This window comes from Drosophila busckii, chromosome 3L, assembly GCF_011750605.1.
Source record: "Drosophila busckii strain San Diego stock center, stock number 13000-0081.31 chromosome 3L, ASM1175060v1, whole genome shotgun sequence".
In the NCBI taxonomy this organism is placed as follows: Eukaryota; Metazoa; Arthropoda; class Insecta; order Diptera; family Drosophilidae; genus Drosophila; species Drosophila busckii.
Window position 1 is genome coordinate 10,831,189 of NC_046606.1, and position 20,075 is coordinate 10,851,263.

Consider the following 20,075-nt stretch of genomic DNA (forward strand, 5'->3'; position numbering starts at 1 on the left):
ATTCTGTGCTAACACTCGTCTAATTCAAAGAATATCAACCTACTATTCAGTGTTCTACTGACTTGAAGATAATCGACGCATTTTCGCGAATTTAACAGGAGAGGTTTTTTAATGATTTATTTTGGGATATAGGCCCTATACAACTCAAGATAGTTAATCATTAGGCAAATATTTTTATTTTATACAAAAGTAATGTGACCGACTTTTTAAAGAGTGTGCATCAAAATCTCAATTTAAAAAAAAAGCAACATACGATACTTTTACGGAATGTCGTCTGAAGTCGCAGCTTTGATTCTAATATTCGATGTAATCTTATGAGCTGAGAATATATATTCTTTATAGAATTTTTTTAATCTGTTTAAAACTAGAAAGTCGACAAGGAACGACGCATCTCCAATGGATGCACCAAGTGGAGAAAGACCTGTCCTAAGAACTAAGAGAACAGAAGCACCTAGAAGCGGTCGAAGCCTGACAAACGGGTTGGCCATACAAAAATAAAAAGAAGAAGATCTTTAATCTTATATATCAGCTAGATAATACTATTAAGTAATGTTACTAATTGTAGTAGTCAAATACTTACAGTTGTGTTCGCTGCTTAAAGTTCTAATTTAACTGCTGTTAAGTACATTTAAAACTAAACTAGAGTTCCCTTGACATATACCTTGGAACTAATCGAAACACGGAACTATTGTTACATAAGAGCCAAGCAAATTAGTTCGATTCGATTATATCAAAGCCATATCGAATTGGTTTATCATCCCATATATGATATAGAATAGAAATAGAAATAGTGTTTTTAAAATGTTGAAGCTGTGCATTACTTATTCCGTGCGTAGTGCTTTCTGGCTTTGGAAGCAGGCAACTCTGCACTTTGTAAGAGACCGTGACGACCCTTGATACAAGGGAGTGATTGGAAACAGAACAAATAAATATTGTATTTCTCACCTTTCTGCTGCAAGTGGCTTAAAGCAACTGTACATTGGAGCCGAGGGTAATACTTCAGCTGAGCTGGAGAACCTGCTGCAGTACAATGGTGGCTATTCACTATTGAGCTCGTATCAAGGTGTTCAGCTACCGGAAAATGTGGAACTGAACATTGCAAGTCGCCTGTTTGTAGCGAAAAATGTTACAGTGTTGAAGGACTATCAGGAAAATATCAAACGTCTATTTAATAGCACTGTTGAGTTCGTGGACTTTAAAGATTCTGCTAAGGCTAGCACTATTATTAACAGTTGGGTTGCCAATCAAACTCGTGATAAAATACCAAAGTTGATTGAGAAAACTGAAGCTAGTGCCGTCATGATGCTACTCAGTGCAATTTATTTTAAAGGACTATGGGCCAAACCATTTGACAGCAAATTAACCGAAAAAAGGGAGTTTTATAGCCTAGACGATGAAGGAAAAAATAAAACGATTAAAGTTGACACAATGTATAAACGTGATTTATATAGATCACACGAAATACAAGAGTTAGATGCCCGAACCATTGAAATTCCGTATGCCAATACAACTGTCTCAATGGTTATTCTGTTGCCTAATCAAATAGACGGTATCGACTTACTGGTTAAAAACTTGGAATCGCTACATGTAGACGAACTATTAAGGAAAGGATGTAGTACCTAGTAAAATAGCTCTTCAATTACCGAAGTTTAAGTTTGATTTTAGTATAGAACTTAAACCTATGCTACAAGAGCTCGGCGTTAAAGAATTATTCAATCGCAGCAAATTTAACGAAAATTACAGCTGCTCCTGTTTCTGTTGGTAGTGTATTCCAAAAGGCTGTCATTGAGGTAGATGAGAAAGGAGCTACTGCTGCAGCTGCTCAAGGTATAGCATAGAACAATTTACTTGCACATAATTTATTATTAACTTTCTATAATATTATTTTAGTTATAACAGCTACTGCAGTGTCAGTGGATACCGCAAAGGATTTCCATGTGAATCGTCCATTTGTGTTTGTAATAACAGACTTCGATAAGGTTTACTTTGCTGGACGAGTTGGCAATCCAACATAAGTGAAATAAACAATATTGCGCTTAAAATTAAAAACAAACATTTTAATTCATACATACAGCCAAGTAAGTAGCTCCCCTGTTCTTAGATGGATTTACCAGCACTAAACACCACAGAATCGAAGTTCATAGCATGTCAACACTTTGGAAGAGTGATGAGTTGCATTAATTTTCATTTGCTAGTTTGTCATCAGGAAATGTCTATACCTGCCCTCAATTTAGTCGAAGTCCTAAGAAAAAAAGAAAAATGAAGTGCTGCTTGTTTTGCACAATTTTTGTGGCATATCCTTATGACTATGATTTATATTGCATTTGTTGCTCATAGGTAGATTGTTGGCAAAAAATAAGATTTCGCACTCAGCATTGATTTGATTTTGAGTGGCAAGAGAAATGCAAGTAAAAGGCTTTCACTCACGCTCTGTCTCTCGAGCTTTGTTTTATTTTTAGTTTTGCGCTTTTTCTTGTATTTTTTTTTATTTGAAAGATTTATTTTGCTGCACTCAGTCAACAGTTGGCATAGTTAGTTGGCGACTGTTTTGGACTTTGCTTAGAGCTCCAGCTGCCTGTGACTTAATTAACTTTTTGCCCTTTTGCGCTGCAACATTGTTTACTTGGCCGAAAAAAAACGAAAATAAAATAGAAATATAAATAAAACTGGCAAAATGTGCAGCGAAACATTTAAAATGAAAGTTGAAATACTCTATGAAGTGCAATCAACTGGCGTATATTGATCAACTAGCAGATATTAATAAAAAAACATTTATTTAGTTTGGCAAACGATAGCTTGACAATTATTTAACAAAGTATTATATTTCCAATTTGTTATATTTATTAAAAAATAAAGGTGCTAATCAAATGAAATTGAATAATTTACATAGCAATTTACATCGAATATTTATATTATAAATATAATTAAGTATTTAGTATGGATTTTTATATTTTAGACTCGACATTTGGCGATTATAATTCAAAAATTATTTTTCGCCCATAGGCAAATTTCTTATTTTTTTTTAACAATTTTTTCTTTTGTTTATAAACTGCTCATCAAATGGCAATCACAATACGAGTACGAAAGTAAATAAAGCGTCTGGCCAAGTAATCGTCTTTATATTGCAGCTTTAAGTAGCAACTAATTGCCATTGTTAATTTTCAAGCATATTTTATGTGGGGCGTGGCCAGAGACTCTGTGTGTGTGTCCATAGCCACAAGAGGCAGACAATGAAGCGTAAAAAAGTGTAAAGCGGAAGAACAAAACTGCACTGACTGCTGCAGCGAGTCCTTTGGCTTGCCACCGCATTGTCACGTCACTTGTCGTTGGCGCTGCCCCACACGTTGGCCATTGTCCACTTTGTTTGCGGAGCAGCAGCAACAGCAGCAGCAGCAGCAGCATGAACAAAACAAGGACCTTAACTGTAAAGGCTTAGGGGCAAGTGATGATGTTGCTTGGTTGGCTTGACTATTTAGTCTGTGGTTGACTGCTGCAAATTGGAGGCAGTTTTTTTCACACTTTGCAGCAAGTTTAACAGGCGCTGCTTTAAGGACTATTAAAACGGATTTAATGCAGTTTATCATGTAGAGTATTGTATATATAAAATAAAGGTAAACACGTCTTTTTACTCTAAGACATAACTGTTAAATGTTGTTCATATTGTCATCATTAGATTTCTATTGAGCACTTATTGATTTATAATTGCGAACATTAAAGAATTTCAGCTAATAGCAAATGGATATATGTTTATCTATATCTTGTGTATAATTTATTTTAACTATTTCCATAGGAAGCAAGTATCAAAATTTATAAAAAATATTAATCTAAAGGAACTTTATATAACTATATACAAAAATATTAATCGAACTATATTTTATCTTTTAAGCAATAAAAAATTTCAGTAAAAACACTTTTAGATTGCAACTATATATTATTTATAAAATATTTAAACTATTTCCATAGAAACTCAACATAAAAAAATATTAAATTTACGCTTGCCAACAACAAATTTTGCTATGTTTCCTGAACAACAAATTGTTTGAATAAATTTGCAAATATTATAAAAATCTACGGCATTTTTTTCTAATTAAACTCAATTTTCATATAAGAATCTGAAATATTATCCCATTATTTTCAATTAGTTGTTATTGTAATTATTATAATATAATATATACCATAATTAAATAAGAAAATTGTTTAAATAAATGCTAAAATTATATGGAAATAATCTACAGAATTTCAAGTATACTCAATTTACAGGAAATAAAAGAAAAATCTTAAATTTCACACTTAAGCTAATAATCAAAAAGTTTTGCAAAGTTTCTTGGACAACAAATTGCTTGAATAAATTTGCGAATAATATAAAAATAATGTACGGCATATTTTATTCTAATTATACTCATTTTTCAGAGAAGACATGAAGAATCTGAAATATTCTCCTATTGTTGTTCAATAAGTTGTTATTCTGAATATTATAATATAATATATAACATACTTTAAATAAGAAAATTGTATAAATAAATTTTAAAATGATATAGAAATAATATTTTACCTGGCTATATGGCTATATTTAAAATAATGTAGTCCAAAGAACAGTCGTGCTCCAATTATGTTCAGAGCTATCGATACTTAAACTTCTGCCTGCAGCTAGGCGCAATATTCAAATTAGATGACCTGACTAATCCCACAACGCACATTTTTGTTGCCTGTCTCTTTTATTATAGCTGACAGCTGTTGGGACATTTGGAAAACTTGCCTGTCATAAACGCTTTAAGCCTAAATCCTTTGACAGCAGCTGGTCAAGCTGACCTACCTGTTTGTAACTGGCGCTACCTGTTCAACTATATAGACTGCAGCTAGCGCAGCTAACAGCACAGTCAACAACTGAACTTTGTATAAGCAACAACTGCACACATTCCAATTAAAATCAATTATCTGTTAACCAAAATGTTTGACGAAGATGCCGTTTCAAGCTTTGTGTTCAGCAGCGAGGGCGCAGTGCAAACGTTTCGCCATCAGTGGCAGGCTGAGCAGGGCGAGCTGCATGAGTGCAGCACTTGCTACAGCTGCATCGATGCGGATGAGCCGCCCAGCCAGCATTGGCTGCAGCGCGCCGAGCAGCAGCGTCCTCAGCTGAGCAAACAGCAGCAGGCAGTGCTGGATATAATCGAAGCGCGTCAAATTGAAACTTTCTTCTTTTGCGATGAGAGCGCCAAGGATAAGCTGGAGCAGTTTATGGGTGAGACGTGTGTGAAGGCGCTGCCCGAGCTGCTGCGCTGGATGTTCCACAACGGCACGCTGCAGCTGCAGTTCAATCTGGCCTGCTATGTCAATGTGCAGCAACAGGTGCTGATCTTCCAGAGCGGCATGCTGCTGGTGCAACATCATTTCGACATTGAGGAGTGCGTTAGCGTTGTCTATGAAATGCTGATGCAGCGCATACAAAACTATTTGCTCAGCAGTCACAATCTGGATTTGGATGAATGCAGCATTACGCGTCTGCGGCTGCAAATTAAACGCAACACTGAGGAGGAGTCGCCCGCACTGGCGCTGCCTTTGCCGCTGCGTCTGCGTGCGGATACGCCCAGACTTAGCAGCGAGGCGCAGCTCTCCAGTCTGCATGCCGCTTATGTCAAGCATCAGCGTGAGTGCCATGGCTATCTGCCCTCCAATATGCGCGCCAATCTCTATGCGCTGCAGCAGTGCCAGACCACCAAGGAGGTCTATGTGGTGCCCTATCACATTAGCGAAACGCTGCAGCAGCAGCCGAACAAAAACTTTCTCATACTCAACGATGTGCTCGGTCGCTTCCAGCGGCTGCATGAGCTGCCCGCGCCGCTGCCCTGCCGCCCACAGCGCTCGCGTTCGCTGCAGTGCCGCCGCTGCCGCGCGCAGTTTACGCGCCGCAGTCGCCTGCATATCCATCAGCAGCTGCGTTGTGGCCAGGACTTTAGTGTGGACAGTTTGCATCCGGATATTGTTGAAATCTACGAGCAATGTCTGCCCATCTCACGCAGCGTCTTTCAGTTTGCCTGCTATGGCATCACCAAGCCCAAGACGGTCATGCGCAAGGGTCAGTTCGTGCCCATTGAGTGCGACTGGCGCAGCAAGAGCTCGGTGCAGGTCCAACATGGTCCCTGTGTCGTCATTAGCAATACCCAGCATGATAGCCCATGTAAATACGCCTTAAGAAACTTAGTAAACTTATATTAACTAAATTACAAAAAAATTAAAATTGACAAAGAAAAACAACAGTTTTTATTTTTATTCTTTTTTTAGTTATAATTTAAAGCTTTAGCAGCAACTTAATTTAAAGCGGAAACGGAAACTGAGCGAATCTATAGACTTTCAATTGTAGCTTGTTTCTAGCTAAAATCCTTAACTTTTATTTAAATTATAAATTGGGCATGAATTCCATATTCAAATGAATATAGCATCTATGTATATATATTATATAATATTACAATAGAAAAAATCGATTTGGAACATTTTAATTGCAGAAGAATTCAAATATAATCTAAAAACAATATTTTAAAAAATATAATAAAAATAAAATAAGTTAAAATTAAAATAATTTGTGTGCTCAATCAAAAATATTTTTTTAATTTTTGGGTATAAATATATAAACGATTATATTTCAGAATACATACTTAAAAATTTAACAAGTCATAAAAATAAAAAAAGTTTAAATTTAAATTACAATCAAATTAATTTTCTAATTTTTCGGCTTGTATAAATATTATATACGCATTTCTCCAAGTTAAATATTAAAGCTGCTGCTTTATAGTTCATCTCCTATAATAAAGACGCTCGTAAATAACTTTTTAATAATTTAACATTTTATACAAAAGCCATTTAAATTTGCAATACTATGAACGTAGTTTGACCATTGTCTGAACAACTGGACCAGGACCAAACAAAAACTGTTATTGTCATTTTATTGCGGTTTGCTTTGCAGGTTTGCCACAGTCGAAAGCCAAACAAAAAACAATAAAAAATAAAATGTCAGTGAAATTAAAAACGTGGGATTTTTCTACTCGTTTGCTTTCTTTTTGCTTTGTTCCATTTTTTCTCGCTGTTGGCCAAGCGACTAATTAAGAAAAATTGAAAATTGCACAAAAACTGCAATTTGCTTTTATTCAAAATTAATTGAATGAACAATAGCAACAAGCTTAATATTGTGTTTATGTAATGCAATTAATAATTTGTTCATTAAAAATCAAAGCAAAATGCAAAAATTGGCATAGAAAATTAATTTGGTTATTAATAAGCAGCGTGAATAAATAAATTAAATACTTAAGTTTAACTGCGCGCCTAAGTTTATGACTCAAAATATTTATACAAGCTTGAATTATGAAGTGTTAATGATATATAATAATATAATATGAATATTATTAAAAGCTAGACCCTTTATGAATAAATTACAAACTTTTTATTTACAGTGGAATATAAGAGAATAAATTATAACTGATAATTATATATTTTATATTAAGTGCAAATATATAACAAGCTTATTATTTACACTTGTTGGAAAATTCGTTACACTTATTATTGTTATTTATGTAAAATACAGTAAATCAAAAATGTATGCTATACTTTATCAAAAGCAACGCCCATTGTACTCACTTTGTGAGACAAATTATTAAATCGTGTGAAATTCACGCGTCAACAGTTTTAAGCTGAGACTACAGTGTTCACCCCCTAGCAGCGTCTGGCAGTTGTTATGGCTACATAATTCAAATATGCCGCTGGACACATTAGTTCCGCCATTTTGCGCTGACGCCTGCTGATAAATGAATGGGCCAACAGGTTGGTGTGGCAAGCAGGCAACAATTTGAGTGCAGCTACGTGGTCTGAACAAAGTGTAAGCAGTTCATAAATGCGCATAGGAATAATAAAAATAATAATACATTAAATAAGCATTGCCAAAAATGATTGATAGCTATGTATAGAGAGTCCATGATAAGTGGAACTCTGTGGCCATAAAACGTTTGTTGGCCATAAAATAAATAAAAGCGAACAATTGCAATATGTGTGTGGCTAAAAGAGCAGACGGCTGGAGGATTGGGCAACGCCCAGTCAAAGACCGTGCTGGCAGCTCATTCAAATTGTAGCCATGTGCACATAAAGAGCAGACAAAAGACATAAAGTAAATGAAGCGCCCGCATATAAAGTTAAGAGTGAAGAGACGCCGACGCTGGTGACGATCTGAAGTGTGTTTTTCTATTTTCATTTCCAATTTACCCATTGTCGTCTTTGCTATTTAAGGCCAAGCCAAGGCGAAATCAAAATCAATTGTTGCTTGCACACACACGCAGAGTAAACGAAAACGAAAACGAAAACTGTTTTTACTACTTTAATAGATAGATAATCATTTGAGCGAGCACACAGTCTGTCTGCCAGTTATAAAAGCCAGACTATTGAACTAGTTGGGCATCAATAATAAGAGCATCAAACTACTGTAAATGCAATTTTATTCAATGTAAACGCAATACATCATCAAACCTATTATTGTTCACAGCCAATCAACAATTGAGGCTTAAAGCTTTGATTGCAACTGCAAAATTGTTGCTGTTGCTATTAAAAACTGCAGCAATATGAAACAAAAATAGAGCGAGTGTTATTCAAAAATGTATGTAAAGCTTAAGCTGCTAGCACACTTTTATTTCAAACTGTACACTGCGCCAAATTGCGCATGTTTAAGTTTGTAACAACTGCTTTAACTTAAAGCAATTTTTACAAGTGTAAGCAAGCAGCGCAGACAACAACAAAATCACATTCGGAATAACGGCATAAAGACAAGACAGCGAATTTATTTTCCTCCAACACAAAGTGAGTGCAGTTACAGTTAGAACGAAAGAGTAGCACGCGCTCACTACAAATAGCTCTCACTCAAAGTACTTGAAAAAAAAGCTTACGCTCTTTGAACTGACTGCTCTTCTTACTTCTTACTCTCTTACTTGACTTAAACCTTATCTCAGAGCAATTACAAATATCGTTGAGCTTATTCATTGAGTGAGGGAGATGGCAGCACTAAAATACTTAAACAGTAAGTTTCGTTTACTTTTGCTTACATTTAATAATAAACATTTTTTTAAATATCTAAACAATTCATTTACTTTTACATACATAAAAGAAATTATTAATATTATTAAAATTAACAAAATAAATTATTTACTATTGTATATGGCATTTAATTAAATAATCTAATAATATTTTTCGGCTTTCTTAATGCTCACAAAACTTCATTATATAAAAAAAAAATAATTTTCCTCTTACTTTTTGAAGAACATTTAATTTTAAATATTTAGCTTAGTTTATATTACATACTTTTTTGTAATAATTTCTTTTTACCATCGACTGTCCATAGTCAGCATTAAATAAATAAATAAGCAGTCTTAAGTATGATTTTAACATATTCAAATTTTCTAATTTTTTTTAAAAAAAATTCTACTTAAAACTGTACGCACAGTAATCTTCCAATTATGCTAGCTTAACTACTGTTAAGTTCACTTGAAATTCAATTGAATTATTAAATCTCAGCAGCAAATTTTCTGAGCTCTGCTCTACTATGCACAAGCAACACTTCGACATTAGTCAACCGGCAGCACATCTGGTATTAATAATGTTTGAAAAGGAATTTCATTTAGCAGCTACTTACATCAATTACCTTAGCCGATTACAAATATTTATCGTCTTAGAGCCATCATCTATTACGCACAATGGCCAGAAATTGCTTTTGGCATTTCTAATGTCCGAATGTTATTGCATAGTTTCAATTGAATTGCATTGACCATAAGCTTAGACCAAAGCAAATATCTCACTAATGGTATTTGTTTACTGAAGAGGAATTTATTGGCAGCAACAAAATCGAGACTAGAAGAAGAAGACCAAAAAGGGAACTTACCGCACAACATACAAACGTGGCCCACAAGCTGTTGCGTCCATAAATATCCATTGAAGGGGCATTGGAAGAACCCAAAGTGGGAATTTACAATTCGTATGGGTTTAATGGCGCGACATAATAAATCAGTTCATTTATGTGGCGCGTACATTGACATTTGTTAATAACCCAGCCAACGAAGTGAAAAACAAAAGATAAAACTAAAGATTAAACTAAAGTTTGTAAAAGTTAAAGATATGAAAAAGTTTGCATACGCGATAGGCATATCCATAAGAATTAGCTACGCATTGAGCGTAACAAATTAATTTGTAAACAAACTTAGAGCTAAAGTTTAACGCAAACAACTTTTAAATACACTTTGACTAAAGTAAAGCGCAGCAAATTAAATAAACTTATGAATCAATGCAGCTGCAGCGCCATCTAGTGTTGCTAAAGCGCAAATAAATTTAAGCTATAACTAAAATATTTGTCATTATTGCAGTTTAATATACAAAGTGTATGCAAAAGTTAGCTGCGCTCAATCTTAGCTGCGTGTTTGTCTTAGTGTAAAATTTACTTTTAGAATGTAAAGATGAAATCGCTGCTACAGTTATTAATTTTTATATTTTTACTAAGTGTTACTAGTGCATATAGTGGACCCTATTTATATAAAGATAATGCATTGACTAAAATAAAAGAATATGCAATGCTAGAGTCATATTTGATACATCAGCTTGGGCAGTATAACGATGAGCTGCTAATACAAATTTATATAAGTCGAGAGTAAGTTATATAGTAATATAAAGTTAGTTAAAACTCAAAAGCGTTTTTTAGTATATTAACTGACTTGCGTGCTAAGCGAAAAGAAGCAAAACTCAATGCGCAGCAATATGTGGAACACCCTTTAAATCAATTTAAGCTAATGCGACGACTGCACGAAAATTGGAGATATCTGCAATTATTTATAACAAAACCAATAGAAGGCAAATATGCTAAAAATATAAGAAATTTTATAAAGCATGTGGGTGCCAACAAACAGGAAATGCAACAAGCAATGATGAATTTGCTATATTTACAAAAATTATATGGCTTGGATGCTGCAGAGCTGGCCAAAGGTTTAATACAAGGCATACAGCATACAACTAGTTAAGTAACTGGAATTAATAATATTGCTTCTGGGCAAATTTATACAATAGCATACTGAACTAACAAAATCTAAAGCTGTTGATTGGTTTAAGCAAGCGCTGGCAACTTATGATAAAGATGCTAGATTGAACGAGCAGCTTTATAGTTTACCCATAACTGAGCTATATAGCAGCTATGCCAAAGAATTAGCTGCGCTGGGTAAGACTTTATAGACAACAATCAAACACTTAAACTTAATATTCAATTACAGGCAATTATGCAGAAGCTTTGCAGGTTTTAAATAAAGCTGCAGATACAAATCCCACACTCTGGCTAAGACGACGTAGTGTAGAAGAATGGCTGGAAATTGGCAAACAAGTTTCACAGGTATGACAGCTACTATAACATAAATATAATCTTAATATATTTCTTAGAGCTACGCTGCTCCAACGCCCATTGAAATGGGTTGTCGAGCTTTATTTGCAGCCAAAACCAACATGAATTGCTTTTACCTGAGCAATAACTCACATTTTCTATGGCTAGCACCACTAAAAGTAGAACAACTTAGCCTGGAACCATATCTAGCGCTATTTCATGATGTCATCTATGCAACAGAAATGAATGAAATGACTTACATTTATTACTTAAACTCTCATGCGCAACTGAGTTCAAGCCAAAAATCTATTAAGGTGCAAAAAAATGCAAGCGATATGCTTAACTATCGCATTAAGGATATGACTGGTTTGAGTATTGAGCAGGATACAGCATTTGAATTAATTTCTCATAAAGTAGCTGAACATAATCTTAGACACTCGGACTCACAGCCAGCAGCTGAACAAGCGGTAATATTAAAAATAATTGCATAATAACTATACGAGTTTAAAAATAATACATTTCAGCCAAAGCTTGGCGATCGTTTGGCAACCATTATGTTTTTTGTAAGTATCATACCAAACATTTTGATAATTATTAGAGATTTTTAATAGCACAACTTAACATTTTATTATGTTTGCTTTGCAATCTTAGCAAAGCTATAAAGCAAAGTGTATAACGATGTTGGATTGACTAAGCTCTTTAACATAAATGCTCTCTTCAATTTATAGTTAAATGAAGTACCGCAAGGTGGCGCCACTATGTTTCCTGCGCTAGAATTGACTGTACAAGCCAAAAAAGGCGCCGCTTTAGTTTGGCATAATTTGAATAACAAACTTAAAACTGATAACAGAGTTGATCATTTGTTTTGCTCAGTGCTGGTGGGCTACAAATTAAGTAAGTTATTTTATATTATTTGTATAGCTATACACATTAAAATTAATACTAATTACAGCGCTGCTAAAGTATCTACACGAACAACCACAAATGCTTAAGCGGCCTTGCCTAAGAGTCTAAAAATCTTTGCATTAAGTTTGTAAAAAAATTAAATAGCAAACTTACTTAATGTGCATGCCGTGCCTAATAAAGCGTTTATAATTAAATTAGTAACAATACTTAAAAAATGCTTAAAACTTACAAAATATTCAGTTAGTTTATGAGCTTCGCGCAGTGTTTTCAATGAAGTGCCATTTTATTTTAATCTTTATTTTAAATTTCTTATATAGCAGTCATGCTAATGAAATAGACTATGTTTTAAAAGATCTGTATAGCAGTTCCCATCTAGGTCTGCTTAAATTATTGTCAATCGAGCAGCAGTTTGTCAAGAGTCTAGTGCAATATGTAGATGCCTTGGAAGCAAAAGTGTCTACACTGCAGACGTAAGTTTATAGTAGTTTATATATATAATTAAACTAAGCAATTTACAGCTATTTAGAGACATTCGATAAACCCGAGAAGTCAACGAAAAAAGAGCATGAGGAGTATGTTTCAAATCCACTACAAGCCTATGCAATGTTAAGACGTTTGTATATAGACTGGCCAGCAATGCAGAAGTTAACTTTGGAAAAGGAGGGCACAGGTAGGTTGAGCTTGGAGTTGATCGATTGATATAGCAATTATAAGCAGCATAATCATGATTTCCAAATTAGACATTATATATTAAATTATATTTTAGTCATGGTTTCTTTGGAAAAAAAATTCTTTGAATTTTCTAATTTGAGTTTCGTTGTTGACTACATTAATAAAAAGCAAGCAGTAAAGTTCACCTACATTAACTATTGTAATATTAAAGTAATGCAAAGATTTCATAAATATAGTATATTAGCATATATATTTTAGAGCCAGAAATATTCATTGAAATTTCAGTAGCTTTCGCTGGAGTTTGATTGGTAGCAATTGTTGATTTTGTTGGTGAAAAGAATGCAGTGAACTCACCAACGTTAGTTATTGTAGAATTAAGTCGTAAGTAATGCTAAGTCTATTTCGATCAATATTTTCATGGAATTTCTCTAGTTTTCCTAGATACTAGGTATCAATTGTTGAATTCGTTGGTGACTGTAGTGAATTCACCAACGTTAAGTATAGTATAATTAAAGCTTAACTAATGCTAAAGCATTTGAATTCCTGTTAATTTTTTAACTATTGTTGAATTTATTGGTGATGGGTGTTAATTGATTAACTGCCTACGCCAGCCCCATGCAAATATTACCAATGTAGCTGTAGTAATAACTATTTTGCTATAACATTTTATCTATTTTTGTGCCAGCTCATGTAAAGGAATTAACAAAATTGCTCAAGGACATGCCCGATAAGTATGATATGCAAATAAAGCTAAAGAATTTGCTACGCATTGAGCAGACCTATGATCTAAATGCCGTTGTTATGGCTCAGGGCAAGTTTATGAACTCTCAGTTTGACACTGCGATGAGCGTACGCGATTACGTGGCCGTAGCTAATGCCAACTATGAGAGTGGGCATTATGATAAATCGATGCTTTGGTATCGAATGGCCTTAGAGCATGCTGAGCCTAATGCTGAAGCACACACTGAATTGTTGGGCGATGCCTTTAAGGACACACACGCTAAGCTGGCCAAGGTGTATCTTTTATATTGTAAGTAAAAGTGACTAAGACTGTTGCAGAGTTAATTAATTTCTTGTTCTAAAGCTTTGTCTAACAGTTATAAACAGCTGAGTGCAGCACAATTGAATGCAAGCGTAGATGAGCTAATGAGCAAAGCAAATGAAGCTGATCTGAAGCATTACACAACACTGTTGCTTAGCGAAGATTTAAATCAAATGCTAGAGCGAGTAAATCAACGCAAGTCGGCGCCCTCAGCTCATTATTTGGGCTGTCGTGGGCAATTTGCAACGCCTGCCGAAACTTTATTGTTACTACAATGCCACAACGAGTGCATTTCTTATATTGGCACCGCTTAACACGAGGGCAAGACTTTGCCCTTGGCCTCCATTATGCAGAAGTCGGATGACAGTGATCCCGCACAGCTGTCCAGCTTCGAGAGCAGCATTGGCAGCTCAGAGCAGCTGTTGGATGCTTTGCTAAAACTACAAAAGCTGCTGGATATTGTAGCACGTATTAAATGGCTGCGTACCGAATCTGATTTTAGTCAGCGCATCAATCAACGCATTGCTGACATGACGGGCTTTGATGTCAAGGAGTTTCCTGCTCTACAAGTAGCCAACTTTGGCATTGGCAACTATTTTATGCCACACTTTGATTATATAGGATGGAGATCGCGTGCATCAGGGGGAGATTGACGAAATTGGGCGATCGCATGGGCAGCTTAGTGTTCTATGTAAGTTTTAATTTAATTAATATGTACTTACAATTGTTTTATGCTTGTTGCTGCAGGCGGGTAATGTTACCCTTAGGTGGTTCCATTGTCTTTCCCGAGCTGCAATTGGCTGTGACCGCAGCTAGAGGCAGCGCTCTCTTTTGGTATAATCTATTCGATGATGGCTCCAAAGATCCGCGCACTTTGCATTCAGTTTGTCCCGTAGTTCGCGGCACTAGATGGAGTAAGTAATAGAAATCAAATATTTAATTATTAGCACTACTTTTTGTTTATATTTTAGCACTTACTAAATGGATTCATGCAGCGCCTCAAATGTTTATCAAGCCTTGCAGCAAAAAATCTGTTTAAGTAACAGCTCAACTATAACTAACTTATAAATATAATAACAATGTAAAATAAACCTTTTTATAAATATGCTAATAGCCATAATATATTCAAACTAGTATGCGGTTCTATTTGTTTAATTATTGTCAAATTATTTGACATTATAATATTTTCTGTAATGTAATAAACAGAGTACGTCTAAGAAATAATACACAGTTAATATAACACAATTCATTTTTAAACAGCTTAAGTGCAGGAATATTTTAAATATTATTAACAATGGTTGAAACTCACCTTTGCAATTCATTTTCACAGAGCAGCAGACTAAAAAGAAATTCGGCAGCGGTCATTGATCATATTTAACCAGCTTCACCTCTAGTTAGCAACTGAACTCACCCTCGCTAAGCTGTCGCCCTAGCTAAGCCCGAAGCTTACACATACAACGAAGCTTAGCGTGGGTGTCTCTGCCTTTAACGCTCAAGCAGCGCAGCTGAGCGTGGGAAAAAGAGCGAGAGAGCATGCAGGCTTTATCTCACACACAGATAACGGAAGTTCGCTTTGACTAAACAGCAAAGGTGGCGTGATCGACTTGTGTGTAGCCTTTGCTAGGAGAGCGTTTCGTTCGTGTCGCTTAGAGAGCGCGTCGCTTAAGTAGCGCAGCTGAGCGTGGGAAAAAAACGAGACAGCATGCAGACCGAACCTCTCGTAGGTAGCCAAAGGTGGCGTGATTTAATTTAACCGCATGGTCTAAGCTAAAACCGAAGCTTACACATACAACGAAGCTGCTTGTCGTCTGAGCGACGCTACCTTAGCGACTAAGCAGCGCTGCTCAGCGTGGAAAAAAACAGCGAAAGCACATCCAGGGCTTATCTCACGTAGGGATAACGGAAGATCGCTTTGACTAAACAACAAAGGTGGCGTGACTTTTCTCGGCTAGAACATGCTGACCGAAATAACGGAAAGTCGCTCCATTTTAAAAGCTTTTTCATGCTTGTTAAATAATGAAAGGTAATAGTAATAAATGATATTTAATTTTTATTGTAAATGTAACACAAATAATTGGATGCGATTTCCCCGATGTGCAATTCAAATATTAATATATTAATTGTAATAATTATATAATGTCCAGCTGAATTATTTTCAATAACTAATCATTACGATTACAAATAATAGGAGATTGATTTAACAAATCCAAATCGAATATCTAAAAAATACCAAGGATTATATTTAATAATAATCTGCATAGAAAGTAAGGGTCTTTAATGTTGAGGGATTACAATTAGAGAAACTTAACTAAACAGTTAATGCATAATAATTTCAATAAAACTGTTGATATTGCTGTTGAGTTTTACTCTTAAGCGAAAATAAATAAATAATATACAAAATAATTAATAATAATTATATTACATTATTTAATACGAGTTTATACTGATTACAGCAGTATTTTTATACATTTTTTAAAATACTTCAAATAAAATCAGGGCCAAAATTTAAACAGCTAAATGGAAGTGTAACTAATTTGCAGATTTTTTTACAATAGAGCTTGCAGTAGTTTTGAAGTCGGCAACAAAATATGACGTGGCTAACAATTCTGTTGCACATTTGGCTGCTGTGGCATGCAACTTGTGGCACAACCACAGAGCAGGAAACAATTGTATACAGCAACTCAGTGGCAAGTATGGTGAAGCATGTGCAAACTCTTATCTTGGCTATTTACGCTTATTACAAATAATTTTTTTTTTTTTTGCAGAAATCCGGCATCAGCAATTCCGTAAGTGCATTAAATATAATATTATAATATAAATATTAAAATAGTAAATTATGCAATCAATAAAATGAAGAAGCGTCCGCGCATGAAAAGCTACGAAGCTGCTGAGGAGTACGTGGCCAATCCGCTGAACGCTTTGGCGCTGCTGCGGCGTCTACAACAGGATTGGCCCAAATGGCTAAAATACATCAAAGCCGACTCACTGCAGCTCGAACAAATGGAGGAGCGACTAAAGCAAGCGCCAAGTAAAAGAGACTTGCGAAATGCTGTAAGCAAACTGTTGCATCTGGAAAACTTTTACGATCTGGAGACATCGCATATGATCAAGGGTTTGCTTCTAGAGCAGCAATACGAGTTGAGTAAACAAACTTAGTTAATGGCAAGAGAAATTTATTAAATTTTATTAAATTTACAGCGCGCAGCTGGACTCGGTGGACTGCTTTGCTCTTGGCAATTATCTGTTCAGACGTAATGCCTTCAGTCGCTCCACCCACTGGTATCGCAATGCCATACGTATATATAAAGAACCTTATAGCAAAATATATTCAAAGGTCTACGGAGTAAAGCTGCATAAGATCTACAGGCAATATGCCAGAGCTATTGCTAATGAAAGTAAGTTTGGAATATTATATTCGAACTAAGCAGTGGTACAGAAATCTTTAGATCTTTAGGTCTTAAGTCTGGAAGTTTGTCAACTTTTAGAGTGAATTTAGCGTTTAGAATATTTAATTACAGCGACTTAGAGTTGCTAGTAGAGATGGATATGGACACAGTCCGAACCGAGTCAGAAAATAATATTTAAGATTAGTAGGGGCCGGACCCATTCATAACTTTAAAGGCGCAACCCGAACCCATGTCCGATATAATTTTTTTATATTAATATTATTTATAATCATTCATTTCATTTTACCTTATCAATCGATAAGTATAAATTAGATCGTTACCTTTTACTCCGACTTGAGTCTGGAACCGCGAAGAAAGAAACCCGTTTGGGATTTTAATGCAAGGAACCCACGGAATTGTTGAGGTCGAACAGATCGTACTCACCTCAATTACAATTATTAATTAATACCATTCTTAAAAAGTCTCTAGAATTTTAGAGAATTGGTTCTCCGAAAATTCTGTAGTACTCACGTAACTTTCTAACAATTTTACTCTGCAGCTTACATATTAGAGAAGCCAAAGGACAAATCGACGCAAGAGTGGGCAGCTGCTGGTGCAATAGTGACGCGACTAGTCGAGGATGCCAAAAACAAGGATATCAAGCGACTCATAGAGCAGTATCTAGCTGGTGATGAGCAAATTTTTATAAAAGATCGCGCTAGACTCAGAGTGAAGCCCACGCAACTGCAGAGCGCATGTCGAGCTGAAAGCCAAACACCCAGCAGCTCCAACTTGTATTGTCGCTACGACAGAGAGTCAAGTGCATTTTTAAAGTTGGCAGCGCTGAAGATAGAAATGCTCAGACTGCAACCAGCTGTAAAATTATTTCATCAAGTGTTGCATGACAAGGAAATTGCAACTTTGAAGCAATGGAGCAAGGAGCAAACAAACTGGAGCTCAACAAGTGCAGTCAAGTCTTATGCATTGCCAGCTGATCAGCTGCGATTGGTGGATAAACTAAATAGTCGCATAGCTGATATGATGCAGTTGGATATTGCCAAGCATCAAGAGTTGCATTTGCTTAATTATGGTTTGGGTGCACATTTGGGAGATCCACGTTGCAAATCCAACTCCAAGTCCAAGCATGTAGCATGCCAGCTACAGGGCAACTATACGAAGCAAGCCACAAGCAGTCGGCAAGCTACAATGCTCTTTGCTGTAAGCACAAAAAAATTGTATACACTTTGATATTTTTATTATTTAGCAAAAGGGTAGCAGCAAGTTGTGCATACGTATGTAACAGTTAACTTTTTTAAAGAAAGCGCCTATAGTTTGAGCAGCAAAACAAGCTGCAACGTCATAGATATGTTTTTCTGTTCGGTCTGTCTGTATGAGCAGCAATAACTCAGCAACTATTAAAGCTAGGCGCACTAAATTTGGCATATAGCATGTTCTAAATGCAACGCAGCATGTTCTTTATTTTATTTGCATCCCCAAAACACACAAATCGAAAAAAGAGCGTTTTATGTGCGCCAAGTATTTGTTGATTGCCCTCCACTTTTATGCGTCTGCTCATTTAAATTAAATTATTTAACATTTATCTCTATGCTCAACAGGCTAGTACTGTGCCGCTAGGTGGCGCTGTAGTGTTTCCCAAAATGCAGTTAACGCTGAAACTGCCAAAAGGCAGCGCCTTATTTTGGTCTAATCTCAATGCAATTGGCAAACGCGATGCGCTGGCCAACTATGTCATTTGCCCAGTTCTAGTGGGCAGTCGTTGGGGTAAGTGTGTGCCTAAATAAATATTAAAAACTCTTAGTTTATATGCCAATCCACATTGCAGCGCTGAGCAAGTGCATCAATGAGCGACCCAATCGACTTTGCCTGGCGTAGTCAAAGCAAGCTTTATAATTGAATCAAGTGCAATAAATATGAGAAAGCGAAAAAAAAATGTGTATGGAGTGCTCTGTTTGTTTGCTTTAAAAATTGCCAACGTCAGTAAATTCAAAGCTTGGCTGGCTGGCTGGCTGGCTGGCTGGCTGTGCGTTCGTTCGTGCCCCAAATACCATTTAGTGGCAGCAAGTGCTGCACACACACACTTCAAATAATGCGAGCTGCGCACAATGGCAAACGCTTTGACAATTCATTCATAGCCAAGGATGCGCTTAAAGCGCCCGAGGCTAGCAAACAATGCGAAAAGGAAAAGGATAGAGGAATGAGATAGAGAGATAGAGATCCAACAACTGTTGCAGCCAGAGCCTGGCAAGTTTTTCATGAATATTTAAAGCAATTGCTACAAACTACTGCCAAAGTCGCCAAACTAATTGCCCAGATTACGCCAGACTAAGCACAATGAGCTGAGCCATGGCACGCGCCTAATTGGAAAATTTTCCAACTGCATTTGCACTTCGGGCCCTAAATAGTGGCTAATACTCCAAAAGTTGTGTTGTGCCGCCAAAAACTTGTGCAACTTGTCGGCTGTTGAGTGTTGCGGCAAATGAAATCAGCATAAAAGCAATTGTGCTGACCCAAGGCTATGGACTGCACAGGACACGGGACAACAGCCCAGGCCAGACTGTAGTTGAAGCTGTCGCTGTCAAATGCATTTGAAGTGGGTTAGCTTAGAAAAGTGTTCAGCCTGAAGCTGCCCCCATCAACTTAGCAACTGGGGCTGGCGCACTATTGT

The 20,075-nt window shown here is 36.0% G+C and overlaps 5 protein-coding genes across 5 annotated transcripts; all 5 read left to right on the forward strand.

Moving 5' to 3' along the window:
* The first annotated feature begins 801 nt into the window (after nt 1-801).
* LOC108598218 (antichymotrypsin-2) lies at nt 802-2,061 on the forward strand. The gene is given in 5 exon segments (XM_033293509.1): nt 802-828; nt 904-1,599; nt 1,601-1,716; nt 1,718-1,827; nt 1,891-2,061. Coding segments are annotated over 5 exon segments (1,074 nt in total). The 3' UTR covers nt 2,016-2,061.
* A 2,886-nt stretch (nt 2,062-4,947) lies between these two features.
* LOC108598219 (protein terminus) lies at nt 4,948-6,213 on the forward strand. The gene has a single exon (XM_017984835.2). The coding sequence runs from the start codon at nt 4,948-4,950 to the stop codon at nt 6,211-6,213; it is 1,266 nt and encodes a 421-aa protein (XP_017840324.2).
* A 4,880-nt stretch (nt 6,214-11,093) lies between these two features.
* On the forward strand, nt 11,094-12,451 carry LOC108599358 (prolyl 4-hydroxylase subunit alpha-3-like). The gene is made up of 6 exons (XM_033293603.1): nt 11,094-11,227; nt 11,280-11,395; nt 11,443-11,850; nt 11,908-11,946; nt 12,112-12,277; nt 12,336-12,451. Exons 3-6 carry the CDS (start codon nt 11,470-11,472, stop codon nt 12,395-12,397), a joined length of 648 nt encoding a protein of 215 aa, XP_033149494.1. The 5' UTR covers nt 11,094-11,227; nt 11,280-11,395; nt 11,443-11,469; the 3' UTR covers nt 12,398-12,451.
* Nucleotides 12,446-15,089, forward strand: LOC108598220 (prolyl 4-hydroxylase subunit alpha-2). Its single transcript, XM_033293510.1, is given in 9 exon segments — nt 12,446-12,456; nt 12,607-12,759; nt 12,808-12,959; nt 13,647-13,991; nt 14,046-14,254; nt 14,256-14,358; nt 14,469-14,556; nt 14,751-14,917; nt 14,975-15,089. Coding segments are annotated over 9 exon segments (1,296 nt in total). The 3' UTR covers nt 15,043-15,089.
* Nucleotides 15,090-16,591: 1,502 nt separating this feature from the next.
* LOC108599211 (prolyl 4-hydroxylase subunit alpha-2) lies at nt 16,592-19,327 on the forward strand. Its single transcript, XM_033293511.1, has 7 exons — nt 16,592-16,694; nt 16,769-16,789; nt 16,834-17,140; nt 17,202-17,398; nt 17,949-18,607; nt 19,006-19,171; nt 19,233-19,327. Exons 1-7 carry the CDS (start codon nt 16,592-16,594, stop codon nt 19,280-19,282), a joined length of 1,503 nt encoding a protein of 500 aa, XP_033149402.1. The 3' UTR covers nt 19,283-19,327.
* Nucleotides 19,328-20,075: the final 748 nt, after the last annotated feature.